Here is a 20,192-nt window from a genome sequence, read left to right on the forward strand (position 1 = left end):
TAGTAATAATAGCAGCCTTGCAGTGGTTATTATTTTTTTTTTCTAAACAAGCAGACTGAAATTCTGGAAACTTGTTAAGGGGATGCACAGTCCGTGCACGGTGGAGCAGGCAGGTCCAGGGCTGGCTGACAGAAAGGCTATGTTGTCAGCTGACCTATGTTTCCATTTCTCCCCTAAAACTTTATCCCAGAAATATGTTTGATATCCTTGACATTGGTTAATTTGAACTCTAGATCATGTGAGATCCAATGTGGGTGTGAAGTTAACGCTGACTCACATATGCATATATTTTTTCTTTTCTTTTTTTTTAGGGAAAGCCAGTGAAGAAGAAGGATATTTTTGTTGCAGTAAAAACATGCAAGAAATTTCATGGTGACAGAAGTATGTTTTGGGTTATTCATTTTATTGAACACTAAAATCCAGACTACCTTTTAAAAAAAAGTACAAATGAATTCTTGAGTATAAATTCAGAAAAGGGATAATGACAATTTAGATGTTGAAGTGAAAGCAGTTATTTAATCAATATTCATCGTTGCACCATTTCAATCACCAAGATCAGTTAGGAAGGAAAATTTTGTATTGAAACATGAGTGGTCATAGCCGATACTGTTTATGGCAGTATTTTAAATTGGAAATGGAAAAGCTCAGTGTGGCAGTCTTGGAGACTGTGTGAAAAACAATCCATTTTGTCAAACAATGTATTAGGTCTGTGCGCAGTCTCTAAACGGGATGAAGAATGTCAGGGGATTTCAAGGTAACAGCATGCCAACAAAGAAAAAAGACTTTTTCTTCTTTTTCAATTTATTTCAAATGCTTACCTTGGAATTTGTTAGTTAAGAGATGTATTTGCTCATGAGTAGATAATATTGGAGAAGAAGAAAAAGTCACCGTACAAACAGTGAATCTCTTCTTAAGGAAATCCTGGCATGCAGATTAATGTTGTTTTTATTCAGGTTTTTGATGTCATTACAGAATTCTGCTAAGTTGTGATGATAATGTAAAAAAAAAAGCCCATCCTAAATATAAATAGACATAATTTCTCTCTTTTTGCACCTTATTTCAAGCAACACTTTTCTGAAATTGAAGATTAGGCAGTCTTTTGCATTTTCTAATTTTAGTGCGTATTTTAATTTTTTTTTCCCGTGAAAAGACTGTCGATTTCACCAAGGATGTGATATTTATGTAGGAGAGATTTCTAAACCAACTGTCATTTTCATGGGATTGGAACTACTGAAGAAGTTCATTTGTATATTTTATGTGATAACATGATACATACAAATTATATTTTAAAGGGGAAGATGTTTTCCAAATAAAATAATAATATAATTTGAGATTATAGTATTGTCTAAGACATCAACATCAATTAAAATCCAGCTATAATCAATTATATCTTAAAAATACATTAACTGTAAACCTTCATATTTGCCTAAAATGGCCACACTAAATTCCAAATCCTATTAAATCAGCCTATATGAATATATACATTTGTTATACAAGTCCTAAGATACTATGAAGAATCAGTGTAGCAGTTAAAATAAAATTTGTATTTATCATAAATTTAACCTAAATTTAATATCCTTTTACTTTTTTCATAATGTGGAAGGGTTTTGTGGGATTATTTTGACAAATACCTTCTTTAAATAGGTATTGGGGAAATGAACTATACTGCTTTTTGTTTTGTTTCTTTTACAGCAAGCGGAAACTGTTTGAATTGATTTAATTGATCTTGAAGCTACACTTGGAGTAGTGATTGTTTTCACAGTATTAATGTTAAGGATGGTGTTGCTGGTACTTTTTCTTTGAAACACATTTTTCAGCTCACAGTGAAGCAGTAAAATTAGGGACACTCCCCGTTGTATTTTTTATATTCTACAGAAATGAAAAAAAAATAGTATGTTAATTTTGATTTAGTAATTTTGAATAATCCAGTTTACTGCTTTCTTATTTTGCATAAGTTTGAGATACTCTTTTTAGATATTCATGAAATCCTTTTCTATTTGAATTTTGAGTCAAAAGTCTTTAAAAATTACAAAATCTTAAAAGCCTATTAGGAGCATTAGAAACAAACCTTCCAAAGCCAGATGCATTGATTTACTGCTGTTAATTTGAATCTGGGATCATTAAAGCATGAGGCCTAAAATGTATCATGAAGTTTTCATATTTGGGTTTCTGTGGTAAGCCATTTTTCAACTTGGATATGTTTGTTTGAAAAGATAGTCTAAGGCAACAGGATTTCAGTGACTTTGAAGTCCATTTTGCATGACTTCATTTAGCCTGCCAGGCCACCACTGGGCTCTTTGCCTCATTTTAGAAGCCTAGTCCAGCTACCAGTTGGCCCAAAGAGTTATCCAGTAATACCAGTTACAAGGATAACATCACACTAACTGCTTCTAACTGCTAATATTTCTTACATTTTCTGGTGTGTTTTTCACATATGTTCTATCACCTAGTTTCATGTTGACACTTCCTCATGATATGATAATTATTGTTATTCACTTGTTGTAGAAAAAGCTGAGTATGGAATGATACACAACTGGCCCAGTTTCTTGTATCCTATTGAGTAGCAGAGCCAAGGAGTTGGGTTTTCTGGCTCCTAAGTCCCACATTTTTTTTCTACCACAGCACAGCTATACTGTAGTCTCCTTGGATGTATTACAAACTCAATACTTGATAAATAGTCTTTGATATTCATGTTGATGTCTTGCTATGCTCAAGGTCAGTTTTGACTTGGTCAGAAGCTGTGAAAGTAGGCTTTCCATTTTTAGTAGCAATGGGGATGGCAAGGAATTGAAACCCACGCAGGATCTAAAATACAAATCGAGCTGAGAATTTAGACTGCCACTCCTATCTAAGCATATCACTGCTATAGTCAAGCAGAATACATGGTCTGGGGTGTTGGATTTTTTTTGTTTAGTTTTCCTTTCCCTGTGCACTCTATTATTGGGGAAAACTAGCCCCCAATATTAAACGTGAGCCCTTTTCTATTTTCCCTAAGTGTTGGCCAGTCTGAGAAATAAAAGAAAGGAGTACAAAAGAGAGAAATTTTAAAGCTGGGTGTCCGGGGGAGACATCATATGTTGGCAGGTTCCGTGATGCCCCCTGAGCTGTAAAACCAAGTTTTTATTAGTGATTTTCAGAAGGGGAGGGAGTGTACGAATAGTGTGTGGGTCACAGAGATCACATGCTTCACAAGATAATAAAATATCACAAGGCAAATGGAGGCAGGGCGAGATCACAGGACCAGGGCGAAATTAAAATTGCTAATGAAGTTTCGGGCACACATTGTCATTGATAATATCTTATCAGGAGACAGGGTTTGAGAGCAGACAACCAGTTTGACCAAAATTTATTAGGCGGGAATTTCCTTGTACTGATAAGCCTGGGAGCGCTATGGGAGACTGGGGCTTATTTCATCCCTTATCTACGACCGTAAAAGACAGACTTTCCCAAAGCAGCCATTTCAGAGACCTCCCCTTGGGAACGCCATTCTCTTTCTCAGGGATGTTTCTTGCTGAGAAAAAGAATTCAGTGATATTTCTCCTATTTGCTTTTGAAAGAAGTGAAATATGGCTCTGTTCCACCTGGCCCACAGGCAGCCAGACTTTAAGGTTATCTCTCTTGTTCCCTGAACATCGCTGTTATCCTGTTCTTTTTTCAAGATGCCCAGATTTCATATTGTTTAAACAATTTTTGCAGTTAACACAATCATCACAGGGTCCTGAGGTGACATTCATCCTCAGCTTGTGAAGATGACAGGATTAAGAGATTAAAGACAGGCATAGGAAATCACAAGAGTGTTGATTGGGGAAGTGATAAGTGTCCATGAAATCTTTACAATTTATGTTCAGAGACTGCAGTAAAGACAGGCATAATAAATTATAAACGTTTTAATTTGGGGAACTAATAAATGCCCATGAAATCTTCACAATTTATGTTCTTCTGCTATGGCTTCAGCCGGTGCCTCCATTTGGGGGGACTTCCCGCAACAGTCTGTAGTAGAAATACTTTAGTAACAAAGGCCAAATGATGAAGGAAAAAAATCTAGAGAAACTGTACTTGTCTTTGCCAAGTTGAGAGTGGGCTGTACTGTTAATTGTGGGCACAGTATCCCCTGGCACTGGGTGGTGATGGCCCCCACTCCTGCTTCATTATATGTTGGTTACCTTCTGGGATGAGAAGGAGAGATGGAACATGTTCTGTTCAAGGCCCTAGTCACAGCAAGGGAAAATATAGTTTGCATTTATTTTTTTATACTCTCATGGAAGAACTGATAATAAAACCAAGTTTCACAATGAAAAGAAATATTTTAAATATTGTACTTTCTTGGCTTAACAGTAACACATTTATGTAATTGCTTTTGTCTGGATTCTGACTTAAGTGAAACATAGCATTCTTAGAACACAACAAGCAAAAATATACTCTGTCTTTTGGCTCCAGGAAGTAATACATATCGACATCACTGAAACAGCAGCACACTCTGGGAGGCAAGCATTTAGTAGGGTTTTAAAGAAAGTTGAGAACTGTTACATAAGGTGATGAATTGGGCATAACATGTAAAATTATATTTAAGCAAGGAAATGATCTCTGGTGTTTTAATATTCAACTTGATTGCTTCCTCTTGGGTTCTGTGTTTCCCACTGTGTGACCTGAGCTGTCAGAAAACCTTAAGAATTTTCTTTGCATCATTTTTCCATGCAGTTTGTGTACATGTCTCATGTACCTCGTGGCAGCCACTGGTTTTGTTCATCAAATGGTGGGTTATGGGATGCTCTCCTGCAGTCTCCCTCTAATTAAAGAGGTTAAATTGCCGTTTGCTCAGCCTTTAGTTCCTTTCCACAGCTTCCTAAGCTCTTAAAAATTAGCACTATATTTCTTTCAGATTAAAAAACAAAAAACAAAAACAAAAACCTGTTTGCTGTCTTTACTGCTGTTGTCTTGTCTAGAGGCAAATCTGAACAAACTGGTTGAAAGGGGTGTTTGGTGGCTGGTGTTCTCTTTGACTGAAGAGGCTTACATGTACTGTGGTACAGTCGGCTTACTTAAAAGGCAAGGCTTGAATTAAAATACAGCCAGATAGAAGGCCAGACTCTAATCAAATGAGGTGACTAGATCAATGAATGAAGAGAGGAGAGGAGTCAGGTGTTGCTGTTCCCTGGCTGTTGAATAGCTGATGTTCCAGATTGCCCTACAGTGTTGTGTTAGGTCATCCAGGAAGGATACTTTTCAGGCTTAGGTACACCTCAGTCTTTAAAACGAGGAATTAGGGCACACTCGAGTGTGTCCCTAATCTGCTCCTGAGAAGAGAAGTGCAATCAGGGTCTTATTTTGTGACCACTGACTTGCACACTGAGACAAAAGGGCCATCTGCAAGCTGAAAATAGTGGATTCCTTAAAATAAAAACTATTCACATTTGATAGTGTGGTAGTTTTAATAAAATGTTCAAGCGTCAAGTTCATTTTCATGTATAATCTGAGACAGTTTTACAAGTCACCTCCCTGGGGGTAAAAATGCATGTTCTCTCCTCATAGTGAGACACATCTTCTGCTTAGAGTCTAGAAAGCTCTAAGAAAGATTTATGCCATCTGTGCAGCTGGCATTTTTATAGTAAAATTTTTTTACTTTGCTCCAAGTTTAAGTTATCTCGTGACAAACTTTCTTGAAAGAGGCATTCACTATTATTATGTGATAGGAAGTATGCTTCTTTATTGAAAAGGAGATAATGTATCAGGTAACTTATTAAAGTATTTTCTCAAAGTTTAATATCTTTAGGAATACAGTGCCTCAATACAATATAAAATATTTTGTAAATAATAGGATGAATTCATTTTAGAATTTAAATGATGCTAATAAAATAGACCATTATTTTAAAAGTTTAACTAATTTAGAATCAACCCTGGTTGAAAATAAAGCCTTAAGCTGTTTTTTTGGAAGACTTTAAATCCTTTATGGCTAAGAGATATGACAGACACGGCCAGGCACAGTGGCTTACGCCTGTAATCCCAGCACTTTGGGAGGCTGAAGCGGGCGGATCACGAGGTCAGGAGATCAAGACCATCCTGGCTAACACGGTGAAACCCTGTCTCTACTAAAAAATACAAAAAAAATTAGCCAGGCGTGGTGGTGGGCGCCTGTAGTCCCAGCTACTCAGGAGGCCGAGGCAGGAGAATGGCATAAACCCAGGAGGCAGAGCTTGCAGTGAGCCGAGATCACACCACTGCACTCCAGCCTGGGCAACAGAGCGAGAGAGCGAGACTCTGTCTCAGAAAAAAAAAAAAAAAGAGATAGGACAGACACATGGAGGTTATATTGACAAGGGGAGAGAAGTACAAACTGTTGAATGCTTTAGGTATTATAGAATCATAATATCTTAGTATATCTAAATGGTTGGCTTGTTTTAAAATGATTAATCAAAGGCTGAATTGCCTTTATGAATAAAACCTTCCTTTAACAAGCTTCCACAAATAATCCTAGGCCTGTTATTGAAATGCCTACAAAATTCAGTCCTCATTCAACTGTTTATTGAGTGCCTACTATGTCCTAGGCACTGTGCCAGGTGTTGGAAAATGAGTCATACACACACTAATTCTTACCTTTAGTGTAATTTCTATTTTACCTGTTTCAAAGTAAAAGAGAAAGCAAAAGCACTAACTCACCCTTGATTTTGATTTTAATTTTATTTAAATCAGTTAATTGAGAAGAAACACCCGTGCTCTTTAATAAACCTATTAGAGCAAAAAAGGACTGAAAGCCTAAAGGCTGAGGAAATTGAAAGCAAAATTTGCACAGCCTGCAGGACCCTTGCTGGGGACTGAGGAAAGTTCTTGACCTTTCCTCACAGCTTCTTCCAGCATTATGCAATGGAGGATATTTTACCCAACAGTGTGAACTTTTAGTGGCTGCAAGCTGCAGGGAGCCCTTTCTGGGGTAAGTTCTCTTGCTTATTATATGCAAAGCAAACTGCCACAGCAGTGCCAAGGTTAACATTTTTGTTGTGTTGAAATTTGGAAGTAGAACAGAGTGAAATTTTTTAAAATGTCTTTTTTCCTTTTTTGTCCACCAGTAGCCCTATCTATTATTTAGTACATCCTTGACCATTTTGACATGTAGAAACGTTTAGAACTATCTGCTTTTTTATGGTTGTGGAAAAATTGTATTTTAATATATGAAAATAATATTTAACTGGTAATTTGGTAATAATTTCAGCAGATGTGCAGAACTCAGTTTTTTTTTTTTAAAAAAAAGCCAGTGAAAGATATTATAAAATGATGTACTTTTGTATTTTCTATATAAGGGCTGTCTGAGCTGGACTCAGAATTTGCTTACTTATTAGCTAAACACTTAAATTTTACATTGGAACATCAGTTTTTGCATGTATTTCTATTAGAGTTGGGAACAGGGGAAAGATACATGATCTGATAAAGTTTCTCAAAAGTTAAGTGAAGATTTGGTTCATCAGAGTTTTGACAGGATATACAATCTAAATGTTTTTTCTATTGAAAAAACAAGAAACCACTTTTTAAAATTCAGAGATGCATAGGCAGTAATTTGTTTTTTAAGTATAGAAGAAAAGAATTACTTGGCCAGGTGAATTAATATCAAGTAGTGGTTAAGTCTATATGTCAGGTATGCAGACAGAGCTATCGTTGAGCCTCCAAAGCAAAAATACAGAAAACTAGGACAGCTTTCTGTTGTGTTTATTGTGTTAAAACAATTTAGCTAATGATAGAGTTTTAAAGCCTGCAGTAGTTTTGAATGTTATTACTTCCACATTTTTCAAAAGTACAACATCATAATATCAGTCATCATATGCAGTGATTCTCATTTGGCAAGGTCATGCTCTTTGTAGGGTTGGGTAGTTCTGTTAGAATCTTTGGGTGAGGACATGCGTAGTTTGCAAAGGTCTTACCATGCTCCATGGTAAGAGGGATGGATTTTCTCTTACCATGCTCCATGGTAAAAGAAAAATTAGTTAACATAAATGTAAACACAATAGCATAATCAAACCAGAAAATTTATCATTATATGGAAGTAAGTGCATTCATCACCAGGAATGAGAAATGCTTTACTCTAGAGAATGTTGAAAATGCTTCAAGGAAAGGGTTTTAGTCAACAACGTTGGCATTTCTCAGGGTTGGAAGCAAGCAACTCTTGGAACACCTGAAGAACAACCAGTAATGTTTCTCTTCCTTTGTAGATGATTATACTGCCATTTTGAATTTTTAAGCTTCCTTGTGTAACTGTGCCAGTGATTGTCACTTCTGTAATTTTTTCAGTACCTATTGTTAAGCAGACTTGGGAGAGCCAGGCAAGTCTCATTGAATACTATAGCGACTATACTGAAAATTCCATTCCTACTGTGGATTTGGGAATTCCTAATACAGATAGAGGTGAGTCCATAATTCTTACTACTCTCCTTATTAAACATTCCCATTCTGTAAATACAGTAAATTAGGTTAGCATAAAAATGAAATATTTTATAAGTGCTATAATTTTTGCCTCATATTAGTTTTTTCCCTTCTTCCCTCACAGATACAGATTGGTTCTTTCAAACTAAGGGCTTTATAGTACGAAGCGTTGCAAGTTTTTAGTAGGTTATATCCTATAATTGAGCACATGATAGTTACAGCAGAATTTAACAATAGATTTTTCATACCTTCATAATTCTTTGTGACCATGATGGGGTGTTTATTATATTCCCACATAAAGCTTCTCTCCTTGACAGTCTTATAGTCTAGTTCACATATTATATTACCTGTGAGTACCACCTAATCACATTCTACACTAGTTATATGTAGAATAAACTCTATTCTATATGTTAAGATTTTAATTAGTAAATTGTTGGAAATAAACCTGCTTTTCTCTTCAAATTGCAGACTTTCTAATTAAAAACACTTTTTAGGACATACAGAGTGGAATGGTAGACGTTGGAGACTCCAAAAGGTGGGAGAGTAGAAGTGGGGCAAGGGATGAGAAATTACCCACTGAGTACGATAGACACTCTTCGGGTGATGACTTCACCAAAAGCCCAGACTTCACCACTGTACAATATGTCCATGTTACAAAACTGCACTTGTACCTCTTAAATCTATAAAAATTTTAAAAAATTGTGTCATAAAATGGAAGTGTAAATTTGGCCACCTCATCTTCAGATATTCTTTATTCATCTTAAGTTTCATCCAGTGTTTCTGCCACCCTTTTTTCTTTAGTTTTTTTGTTCCCCATGCCCTTTTATGAGTAAAGAAAAAAAAAAAGTAGCAAACTGGTTATGTTCTATACAGTAATTTATCTTATTTTATGTTAGTGTCACTCATAATTATTTCATTAATATAGTACAATGCAGAATCAGGTATGCCATTTCTGTAGTTACCAATTCTTCTGACAAGGTTAAGTGTATTACTGAGTCTGTCTGTTGCTGTTTGATTTGGAAAAACTATTTTAGATTGGGTTTAATAATCATGTATTTGCTTATACCTTCCTTATTTGATTTCTTCATTTCTAGTCTGGCCTTATTGCCTATATTTATATTTGTTCTAAAAGGGATTTGAGATGGCTTTGAAACACACATATTGTAATGGTTAAAAATACACAGAGATCAAGAGTAAAGAAAATAAAGGTCAAATTGAGTGGTTTAATAGTCATTAATATAAGTCAATATTTGTGCTCCACTGTGTCACCAAATAATTAAAATGAGGGGCATATTCCTGTTTATCAATTTGATTACTCTTCCCAAGTGTTTTATTTTTGTCCCAGCATTTACCATTAAAGCATTGTAATTTATCTATTGGTATCTGAAGGATTGTAACTCTGTCTTGCTCAGCACTATATCTTTAGTGCATATCTTAGTACCTGCCACGGTATCTGGCATGTCAGAAACTTAGTGGTAGTCAATATTTACAAAATAAATAAATGAAGGTATAAACTTCCACCTTTGCACTGCTGCTTCCCTGTGGCAGTGGTGCCTGGGGTTCTAACAGCTCCTTCAGAATAAGTGTATCTAAGAAAGGATGCCATTGCTCATTGCTGTGAGTCTTAAAAGATATTAATTCTATCTCTGCCTCAGATTATCTGTGTGACTATGTAATTCCACTCATCTCTCTAGGTCTCCATTTCCTTGTGTGTGAAATGAATGGCATGAATTTCATTATCTCTAAAGTTCCCACTGGTTCAATGTGTCTATGAAAATTAGAGAAGGCTATTTTTTAAAATTTTGAACTTTTAAGCTGCATTTTGGCATGTAAGCTCTTACAACACTTCAAAACTAAAAAGAAATGAACAAATTGTATATATTTTATAAGAAATAATACATTGTAAGTTTTTTTCTTGCCTTTTCTAGGTCATTGTGGAAAGACATTTGCCATTTTGGAAAGATTTCTGAATCGTAGCCAGGACAAAACAGCATGGTTAGTCATTGTGGATGATGATACATTAATAAGGTAAGGAGTCATTCTCATCCTGAATGGCTTTAAATTCTACATATATTCATATTCAGAAAACTAGATGGGTACTTTTTCTGGCCAAGATGAAGTAACGGGGACAGGGTTTACCCTTCTATCTGAACCAATCCTCTAAAAGAACAAAATTTATAAAACAAAGGTTTTTAAGACACTAAATATTAGGTGCAAAGGAAAATGATCCAAAAGAAACATGAAGCAAATGAGGTGAGTTCTATGACTGCCAGAGCTGACTGCCTTAAGAGAATTCCAAGTTACTGCTCAGGGAGGGAGCACCAGATGGAACCTGACAGACTCTGTGGGCGGAAAAGATGGAGCTGAGAGTCTCAGGAGACCAAGGCTATTACAGTTTGCAGGACAGAGTACCAGAGAGGAGAGAGCTATACAGAAAGGGAACACTGGAGGTAGGGGAAGAGCCCCCTTATGTATTCAGTAGAGTATTGATCAGTGCATAGGTGTGAGGAAACTACCCGATGCTGGGGAAAGACCCAACCAGATTAGAGGGAATTGTGCCTGACACTCATACGTCCCTGGGCTGGAAAACCCCTGTTCACAAGGTATTGAGAACAGCGTGTAAAAGGGTCTTGCCTCAATAGGGGGGATAGTTAACCCTAGACTAAGCACTTTTCTAGTCCTGCCTAACATATCTGAAAAGCAAGAAAATACAAGAAAATGAAACTGTTTCCAAGTAATAGCCTGTGTCTGAGAACAAAACTCAAGAAGACTTACAGAAATACAAAAATAACCAACATCTAATAAAGTAAAATTCATAATGTCTGCCATCCAGTCAGAAGTTGCCAGGCATATAAAGCAGCAGGAAAATATAGAAGTGAAAAAAAGTTAGCTTATTGAAATGGTTTCAGAATTTATACAAGGTTAGAATTAGAAGTTATTAAGCTGTTATTATTAAATAGTTATTATACCTCTATTCCATATGTTCAAAAAGACATGGAATGTCTCTTAGTCTTAAATAAGTTGAAATCATACCTCTAGAGATGAAAACTACATTCTCGATTGAGGTGAAAAACCCACTGGATGGGTTTAATAGCAAATTCATTTAAGAAGAAAATATCAGTGAACTTGAAGACATTGCAATAATAACTATCCAAAGTGAAGCACAAAGATAAAAAATAATTTTAGAAAATTAACACCGTCACTGAGCTGTGGGACAATTTCAGGTGGCCTTGAATATATGCAATTGAAATCTCCAAAGAGAAGGGACACATAATTATTTAAAGAAATACTTTTCAAATTTAATGAAAACTGTAAACCCATAGATCCAAGAGTCTCAGTGAACCCCGGGCACACCATAAGCACAAAAGCAGAGAACAGCCACCTCCAGGAATGCCATAATGGACACTTAGGACAGTACCCACTGCCCCACTCTAGGCAGCTGTGGAATTGAGGACTACCATGCTCAACCCATCGTAGCTACCCGCAACACCAACTTGGACCTCTTGGGTCTCAGTGTGCTGCTCCACCACCACTGCTGCCATCATTCACATCATACCAGCTGCTCAGGGGGCTGACAGCTTGTCCACACACCTAGCCCACTGCTCTCATTACTAGCTTCTAAGCAACCAGTTCACCTGCAGGCCCAAGAATCAGCCATTCAGAACTCTCTAACACCATAGCCAGCATAAGCTGCTCTAGGGCCTAAAAACAGGCATATTCACCCTTTTGCTGCCACCACTGGGGCCCAAAGACTGACTCAGTTGGCATCAAAGTCTCCAGCAAAATTTCACAGCTTTCGCTAATAACCATACCCTAAGCCACTGAGGAAATTACACATACCACGGACCTTGTGTACTACTGAAAAAGTCACACAAAGACCACACTACAACAGCACCAAAAATAAAAGCCAAGATGTCTTACTTAACAAACAACATATATACATCTTCAGGAAAAATATTCTCCACTACAAAAGCAATTTTTAAAAATTGGAACAACAATACCAGATATGCAGATATCAATGGAAGGAAACAGGAAACATGAAAAAGCAAGAAAATACAATACCAGTGAAGGACCACAGCAATTTTCTGGGAACAGATCCCAATCAGTAAGAATTCCTTGAAATAACAGATAAAGAATTCAAATATTGATTTTAAAGAACCTCATTGAGGTACAAGAGAAATCTGAAAACCAGTACAAAAATGAGAAAATGAATTCAAGATGTGAATGAGAGATATATCAAGGAGATAGATATCTTTAATTTAAAAGACCAAACAGATTCTGGAACTGAAAATTCATTGAAGGAAATACAAAAATACATTTGAAAGCTTCGGTAATAGACTAGACCAAGCAGAAGGAGGAATTTCAAAACTTGACGACAGATCTTTTGAAATAATTCAACCAGACAAAAATAAGGAAAAAATGAAAAAGAATGAAAACAGCCCTCAAGATGTCTAGGACTACACAAAATGACCAAACTTAGGAATTATCAATATTTTTGAGGGGGAAGAGATATCAAAAACGTTAGAAATCCTACTGAAGGAAATAATTGATGAAAATGTCCCAAATCTAGCAAAAGAGTTAGATATTTAGATACAGGAGATCCAGTGATCTTCATGTAAATACATTGAAAAAAGGACTTCACATGGCATATTAGGACTTCACATGGCATATTATATTCAGAATGTTTAAATTCAAGTGAAAGAAAGAATCTTTAAAATTAGCAAAAGCAAAAGCATCAAGTCATGTATAAAGGACTAATAGTGGATTTTTCAGCAGAAACCTTATAGGCCAAAGAGAATGAGATGGCACTTTAGCCATCGTGCTAAAAGAAAAAAAAAAGCTGTGAGCCAAGAAGTTTATATCCTGCCAGAATAAGCCTTATAGATAAAGGGGATATAATCTTTCCCAGACAAGGAAATGCTGAGGAAATTTGTCACCACTAGGTAGGGACAAAGCCTCACATATCAAGATTAACCTTGAATATAACTGGATTAAATGCTTCACTTAAAAGATACAGATTGCCAGAATGGATTTTTTTTTATTGTTTTATCTGGCATTTTCCAATAACATTGGTAGTATTTTTTTAAATTATACTTTAAGTTCCGGGGTACATGTGCAAAATGTGCAGGTTTGTTACATAGGTATACACGTGCCATGGTGGTTTGCTGCACTCATCAACCCATCGTCTACATTAGGTATTTCTCCTAATGCTACCCCTCCCCTAGCCCCCCACCTTCCAACAGGCCCTGGTGTGTGATATTCCCCTCCCTGTGTCCAGGTGTTCTCATTGTTCAACTCCCACTTATGACTGAGAACATGTGGTGTTTGGTTTTCTGTTCCTGTATTAGTTTGCTGAGAATGATGGTTTCCAGATTCATCCATGTCCCTGCAGAACATGAACTCATCCTTTTTTATGGCTGCATAGTATTCCATGGTGTATATGTGCCACATTTTCTTTATCCAGTCTGTCAGTGATGGGCATTTGGGTTGGTTCCAAGTCTTTGCTATTGTGAATAGTGCTGCAATAAACATGTGTGCATGTGTCTTTATAGTGTAATGACTTATACTCCCTTGGGTATATACCCAATAATGGGATTGCTGGGTCAAATGGTATTTCTAGTTCTAGATCCTTGAGGAATTGCCACACAGTCTTCCACAATAGTTGAACTAATTTACACTCCCACCAGCAGTGTAAAAGTGTTCCTATTTCTCCACATCCTCTCCAGCATCTGTTGTTTCCTGACTTTTAATGATTGCCATTCTAACTGGTGTGAGATGGTATCTCATTGTGGTTTTGATTTGCATTTCTGTAATGACCAGTGATGAGCTTCTTTTCATATGTTTGTTGGCCACATACATGTCTTCTTTTGAGAAGTGTCTCTTCATATCCTTCATCCACTTTTTGATGGGGTTGTTTGTATTTTTCTTGTAACTTTGTTTAAGTTCTTTGTAGATTCTGGGTATTAGCTCTTTGTCAGATGGATAGATTGCAAAAATTTTCTCCCATTCTGTAGGTTGCCTGTTCACTCTGATGATAGTTTCTTTTGCTGTGCAGTAGCTCTTTAGGTTAATTAGATCCTATTTGTCAATTTTGGCTTTTGTTTCCATTGCTTTTGATGTTTTAGTCATGAAGTCTTTGCCCATGCCTATGTCCTGAATGGTATTGCCTAGGTGTTCTTCTAGGCTCTTTGTGGTTTTAGGTCTTAAATGTAACTCTTTAATCCATTTTAATTTTTGTATAAGGTGTAAGAAAGGTTTTCTGCATATGGCTAGCCAGTTTTCTCAACACCACTTATTAAATAGAGAATCCTTTCTCCATTGCTTGTTTTTGTCAGGTTTGTCAAAGATCTGATGGTTGTAGATGTGTGGCGTTATTTATGAGGCCTCTGTTCTATTCCATTGGTCTGTATATCTGTTTTGCTACCAGTACCATGCTGTTTTGGTTACTGTGGCCTTGTAGTATAGTTTGAAGTCAGGTAGCCTGATGCCTCCAGCTTTGTTCTTTTTGCTTTGGATTGTCTTGGCTATACGGGCTCTTTTTTTGTTCCATATGAAATTTAAAATAGTATTTTCTAATTCTGTGAATAAAGTCAATGGTAGCTTGATGGGGATTGCATTGAGTCTGTAAATTACTTTGGTCAGTATGGCCATTTCACAATACCGATTCTTCCTATCCATGAGCATGGAATGTTTTTTCATTGGTTTGTGTCCTCCCATTTCCTGAGCAGTGATTTGTAGTTCTCCTTGAAGAGGTCCTTCAGATCCCTTGTAAGTTGGATTCCTTTGTATTTTATTCTCATTGTAGCAATTGTGAATGGCAGTTCACTCGTGATTTGCCTCTCTATTATTGGTGTATAGGAATGCTTGTGATTTTTGCACATTGATTTTGTATCCTGAGACTTTGCTGAAGTTGCTTATCAGCTTAAGGAGATTTTGGGCTGAGACGATGGGATTTTCTAAATATACGATCATGTCGTCTGCAAACAGAGACAATTTGACTTCCTCTCTTTCTGTTTGAATATCCATTATTTATTTCTCTTCCTTATTGCCCTGGCCAGAACTTCCAATACTGTGTTGAATAGGAGTGGTAAGAGAGGGCATCCTTGTCTTGTGCCGGTTTTCAAAGGGAATGCTTCCAGCTTTTGCCCATTCAGTATAATACTGGCTGTGGGTTTGTCATAAATAGCTCTTATTATTTTGAGATACATTTCATCAATACCTAGTTTATTGAGTGTTTTTAGCATGAAGGGGTGTTGAATTTTATCGAAGGCCTTTTTTGCATCTATTGAGATAATCATGTGTTTTTTGTCATTGGTTCTGTTTATGTGATGGATTACATTTATTGTTTTGCATATGTTGAACTCGCCCTGCATCCCAGATATGAAGCCGACTTGATCATGGTGGATAAGGTTTTTGATGTGCTGCTGGATTTGGTTTGCCAGTATTTTACTGAGGATTTTCACATCGATGTTCATCAGGGATATTGGCCTGAAATTTTCTTTTTTTCTTGTGTCTCTGCCAGGTTTTAGTATCAGAATGATGCTGGCCTCATAAAATGAGTTAGGGAGGATTCCCTCTCTTTTTATTGTTTGGAATAGTTTCAGAAGGAGTGGTACCAGCTCCTTTTTGTATCTGGTGGAATTCGGCTGTGAATCTGTCTGGTTCTGGGCTTTGTTTGGTTGGTAGGCTATTAATTATTGCCTCAATTTCAGAACTTGCTATTGGTCTATTCAGGGATTTGACTTCTTCCTGGTTTAGTCTTGAGAGGGTGTATGTGTCCAGGAATTTATCCATTTCTTCTAGATTTTCTAGTTTATTTGCATAGAGGTGTTTATAGTATTATCTGATGGTAGTTTGTATTTCTGTGGGATCAGTGGTTATATCCCCTTTATCATTTTTTATAGTTTCTATTTTATTCTTCTCTTTTTCTTTATTAGTCTAGCTAGCGGTCAATTTTGTTAATCTTTTCAGAAAACCAGCTCCTGGATTCATTGAGTTTTTAGAGTTTTTTTGTGTCTCTATCTCCTTCAGTTCTGCTCTGATCTTAGTTATTTCTTGTCTTCTGCTAGCTTTTGACTTTGTCTGCTCTTTCTTCTCTAGTTCTTTTAATTGTGATGTTAGGATGTTGATTTTAGATCTTTCTCGCCTTCTATGGGCATATAGTGCTATAAATTTCCCTCTAAACACTGCTTTAGCTGCGTTCCTGAGGTTCTGGTACATTGTGTGTTTGTTCTCATTGGTTTCAAAGAACTTATTTCTGCCTAAATTTCATTACACAGTAGTCATTCAGGAGCATGTTGTTCAGTTTCCATGTAGTTTTGTGGTTTTGAGTGAGTTTCTTAATCCTAAGTTCTAATTTGATTGCACTGTAGTCTGAGAGACTATTATGATTTCCATTCTTTTACATTTGCTGAGGAGTGTTTTACTTCCAATTATGTGGTCAGTTTTAGAATAAGTGTGATGTGGTGCCGTGAAGAATGTATATTCTGTTGATTTGGGGTGGAGAGTTCTGTAGATGTCTATTAGGTCCGCTTGGTCCAGAGCCGAGTTCAAGTCCTGAATATCCTTGTTAATTTTCTGTCTCATTGATCTGTCTAATATTGACAGTGGGGTGTTAAAGCCTCCCACTATTATTGTGTGGGACTCTAAGTCTCTTTGTAGGTCTTTAAGAACTTGCTTTATGAATCTGGGAGCTCCTGTATTGGGTGTGTATATATTTAGGATAGTTAGCTCTTCTTTTTGCATTGATCCCTTTACCATTATGTAATGCCCTTCTTTGTCTTTTTTGATCTTTGTTGGTTTAAAGATGTTTTATCAGACGGTAGGATTGCAACTCTTTTTTTTTTTTTCTTTTTGCTTTCCATTTTCTTGGTAAATCTTCCTCCATTCCTTTATTTTGAGCCTATGGGTGTCTTTGCACATGAGATGAGTCTCCTGAATACAGCACACCAGTGGGTCTTGACTCTTTTATCCAATTTGCCAGTCTGTGTCTTTTAAATGGAGCATTTAGCCCATTTACATTTAAGGTTAATATTGTTATGTGTGAATTTGATTCTGTCATTATGATGCTAGCTGGTTATTTTGCCAGTTAGTTGATGTGGTTTCTTCATAGTGTCGAAGGTCTTTACAATTTGATATGTTTTTGCAGTGGCTGGTACCGCTTTTTCCTTTTCATTTTTAGTGCTTCCTTCAGGAGCTCTTGTAAGGAAGGCCTGGTGGTGGCAGACTGTCTCAGCATTTGCTTGTTTGTAAAGGATTTTATTTCTCTTTCGCTTATGAAGTTTAGTTTGGCTGGATATGAAATTCTGGGTTGAAAATTCTTTACTTCAAGAATGTTGAATATTGGCACCCATTCTCTTCTTGTGGCTTGTAGGGTTTCTGCTGAGAGATCTGCTGTTAGTCTGATGGGCTTCCCTTTGTGGGTGACCTGACCTTTCTCTCTGGCTGCCTTTAACATTTTTTCCTTCATTTCAACCTTGGTGAATCTGATGATTATGTGTCTTAGGGTTGCTCTTCCTGATGAGTATCTTTGTGGTGTTCTCTGTATTTCCTGAAGTTGAATGTTAGCTTGTCTTGCTAGGTTGGGGGAGTTCTCTTGGATAATATCCTGAAGAGTGTTTTCCAACTTGGTTCCATTCTCCCCATCACAATCAAACGTAGATTTGGTCTTTTCACGTAGTCCCATATTTCTTGGAGACTTTGTTCATTTTTCATTCTTTTTTCTCTAATCTTGTCTTCACACTTCATTTCAGTAAGTTGGTCTTCAATCTCTGCTATCCTTTCTTCCACTTGATCGATTAGGCTATTGATACTTGTGTGTGCTTCACAAAGTTCTCATGCTGTGTTTTTCAGCTCCATCAGGTTATTTATGTTCTTCTCTGTACTGGTTATTCTAGTTAGCAATTCGTCTAACCTTTTTTCAAGGTTCTTAGCTTCCTTGCATTGGATTAGAACGTGCTCCTTTAGCTCGGAGGAGTTTGTTATTACCCACCTTCTGAAGTCTACTTCTGTCAATTTGTCATACTCATTCTCTGTCCAGTTTTGTTCCCTTGCTGGTGAAGAGTTGTTATCCTTGGGAGGAGAAGAGGCATTCTTTTTTTTTTTTTTTTTTTTTTTGGAATTTTCAGCCGTTTTGCACTGGTTTGCACTGGTTTTTCCTCATCTTCGTGGATTTATCCACCTTTGGTCTTTGATGTTGGTGACCTTTGGATGGGGTTTTGTGTGGACATCCTTTTTTTGATGCTGATGCTATTCCTTTCTGTTTGTTAGTTTTCCTTCTAACAGTCAGGCATCTCTACTGTAGGTCTGCTCGAGTTTGCTGGAGGTTCACTCCAGACCCCATCTGCCTGGGTATCACCAGCGGAGGCTGCAGAACAGCGAAGATTGCTGCCTTTTCCTTCCTTTGGAAGCTTTGTCCCAGACAGGCACACGCCAGATGCCAGCTGGAGCTCTGCTGTATGAGGTGTCTGTCGGCCCCTCCTGGAAGGTGTCTCCCACTCAGAAGGCACAGGGTTTGGGGACCCACTTGAGGGGGGAGTCTGTCCCTTACCAGAGCTCCAGTGCTGTGCTGGGAGATCCACTGCTCTCTTCAGAGCCGGCAGGCATGAACATTTAAGTCTGCTGAAGCTGTGCCTACTGCCACCCCTTCCCCCAGGTGCTGTGTCCCAGGGAGATAGGAGTTTTATCTATAAGCCTGACTGGGCCTCTGCCTTTCATTTAGAGATCCCGTGCCCAGAGAGGAGGAATCTAGAGAGGCAGTCTGGCTACAGTAGCTTTGCCTGGCTGTGGTGGCCTCCACCCAGTTCTAACTTCTAGGCAGCTTTGTTTATATTCTGAGGGGAAAACTGCCTACTCAAGCCTCAGTAATGGCAGACGCCCCTCTCCCCACCAAGCTCGAGCATCCCAGGTGGACTTCAGACTGCTGTGCTGGCAGCAAGGATTTCCAGCCAGTGGATCTTAGCTTGCTGGGCTCCGTGGGGGTGGAATTCGCTGAGCTAGACTACTTGGCTTCCTTGCTTTAGCCCCGTTTCCAGGGGAGTGAACAGTTCTGTCTCACTGGCATTCCAGGCACCACTGGGGTATAAAAAAAACTCCTGCAGCTATCTTGGTGTCTGCCCAAATGGCTACTCAGTTTTGTATGTGAAACCCAGGGACCTGGTGGTATAGGTACCTGAGGGAATATCCTGGTCTGCAGGTTGTGAAGACCATGGGAAGAGCATAGGATCTGGGCTGGAATGCACCGTCCCTCAGCACAGTCCCTCTTGGCTTACCTTGGCTAGGTGAGGGAGTTCCCCGACCCCTTGTGCTTCCCAGGTAAGGCAACGCACCCCGTTTCTGCTCGCCCTCTGTGGGCTGCACCCACTGTCCAACCAGTCCCAGTGAGATGCGCCAGGTACTTCAGTTGGAAATGGCAGAAATCACCTGCCTTCTGCATTGATCTCACTGGGAGCCATAGACCGGAACTGTTCCTATTTGGCCATCTTGCCAGCCATCTCCTGTTTTGTTTTGTTTTGTTTTGATAATTATTTCTCATAGTTCTAGAGGGCTAGAAGCCTGAGATCAGGGTGCCAGCATGATTGGATTCTGGTGAGGGTTCTCTTGGGTTGCAGGCTGCTGACTTCTTGTATCCTCAAATGGTGGAAAGAGAGCAAGCTAGCTCTGTGGCCTCTTCTCAGAAGGGCATGAATTCCATTTATGAGGTCTCCACCCTCATGATCTCTTTACCTCCTCAAAAGGTCTCACCTCTAAATACCTTCATATTGGGGATTAGATTTCAACATATGATA

At 37.9% G+C, this 20,192-nt stretch overlaps 1 protein-coding gene across 4 annotated transcripts in view; it reads left to right on the forward strand.

Moving 5' to 3' along the window:
• The window catches only part of B3GLCT (beta 3-glucosyltransferase), a 128,508-nt gene that overhangs the window by 79,234 nt on the left and 29,082 nt on the right, over nt 1–20,192 (forward strand). For all 4 annotated transcript variants that reach the window (XM_055244376.2, XM_063618868.1, XM_055244377.2 and 1 more), the window contains 3 exons: nt 312–381; nt 8,275–8,388; nt 10,335–10,434. In XM_055244376.2, the coding sequence (XP_055100351.2) occupies nt 312–381; nt 8,275–8,388; nt 10,335–10,434 (284 nt within the window). The remainder of the gene's footprint in view (nt 1–311; nt 382–8,274; nt 8,389–10,334; nt 10,435–20,192) is intronic.

Source organism: Symphalangus syndactylus, chromosome 15, assembly GCF_028878055.3.
Source record: "Symphalangus syndactylus isolate Jambi chromosome 15, NHGRI_mSymSyn1-v2.1_pri, whole genome shotgun sequence".
Taxonomy (NCBI): domain Eukaryota; kingdom Metazoa; phylum Chordata; class Mammalia; order Primates; family Hylobatidae; genus Symphalangus; species Symphalangus syndactylus.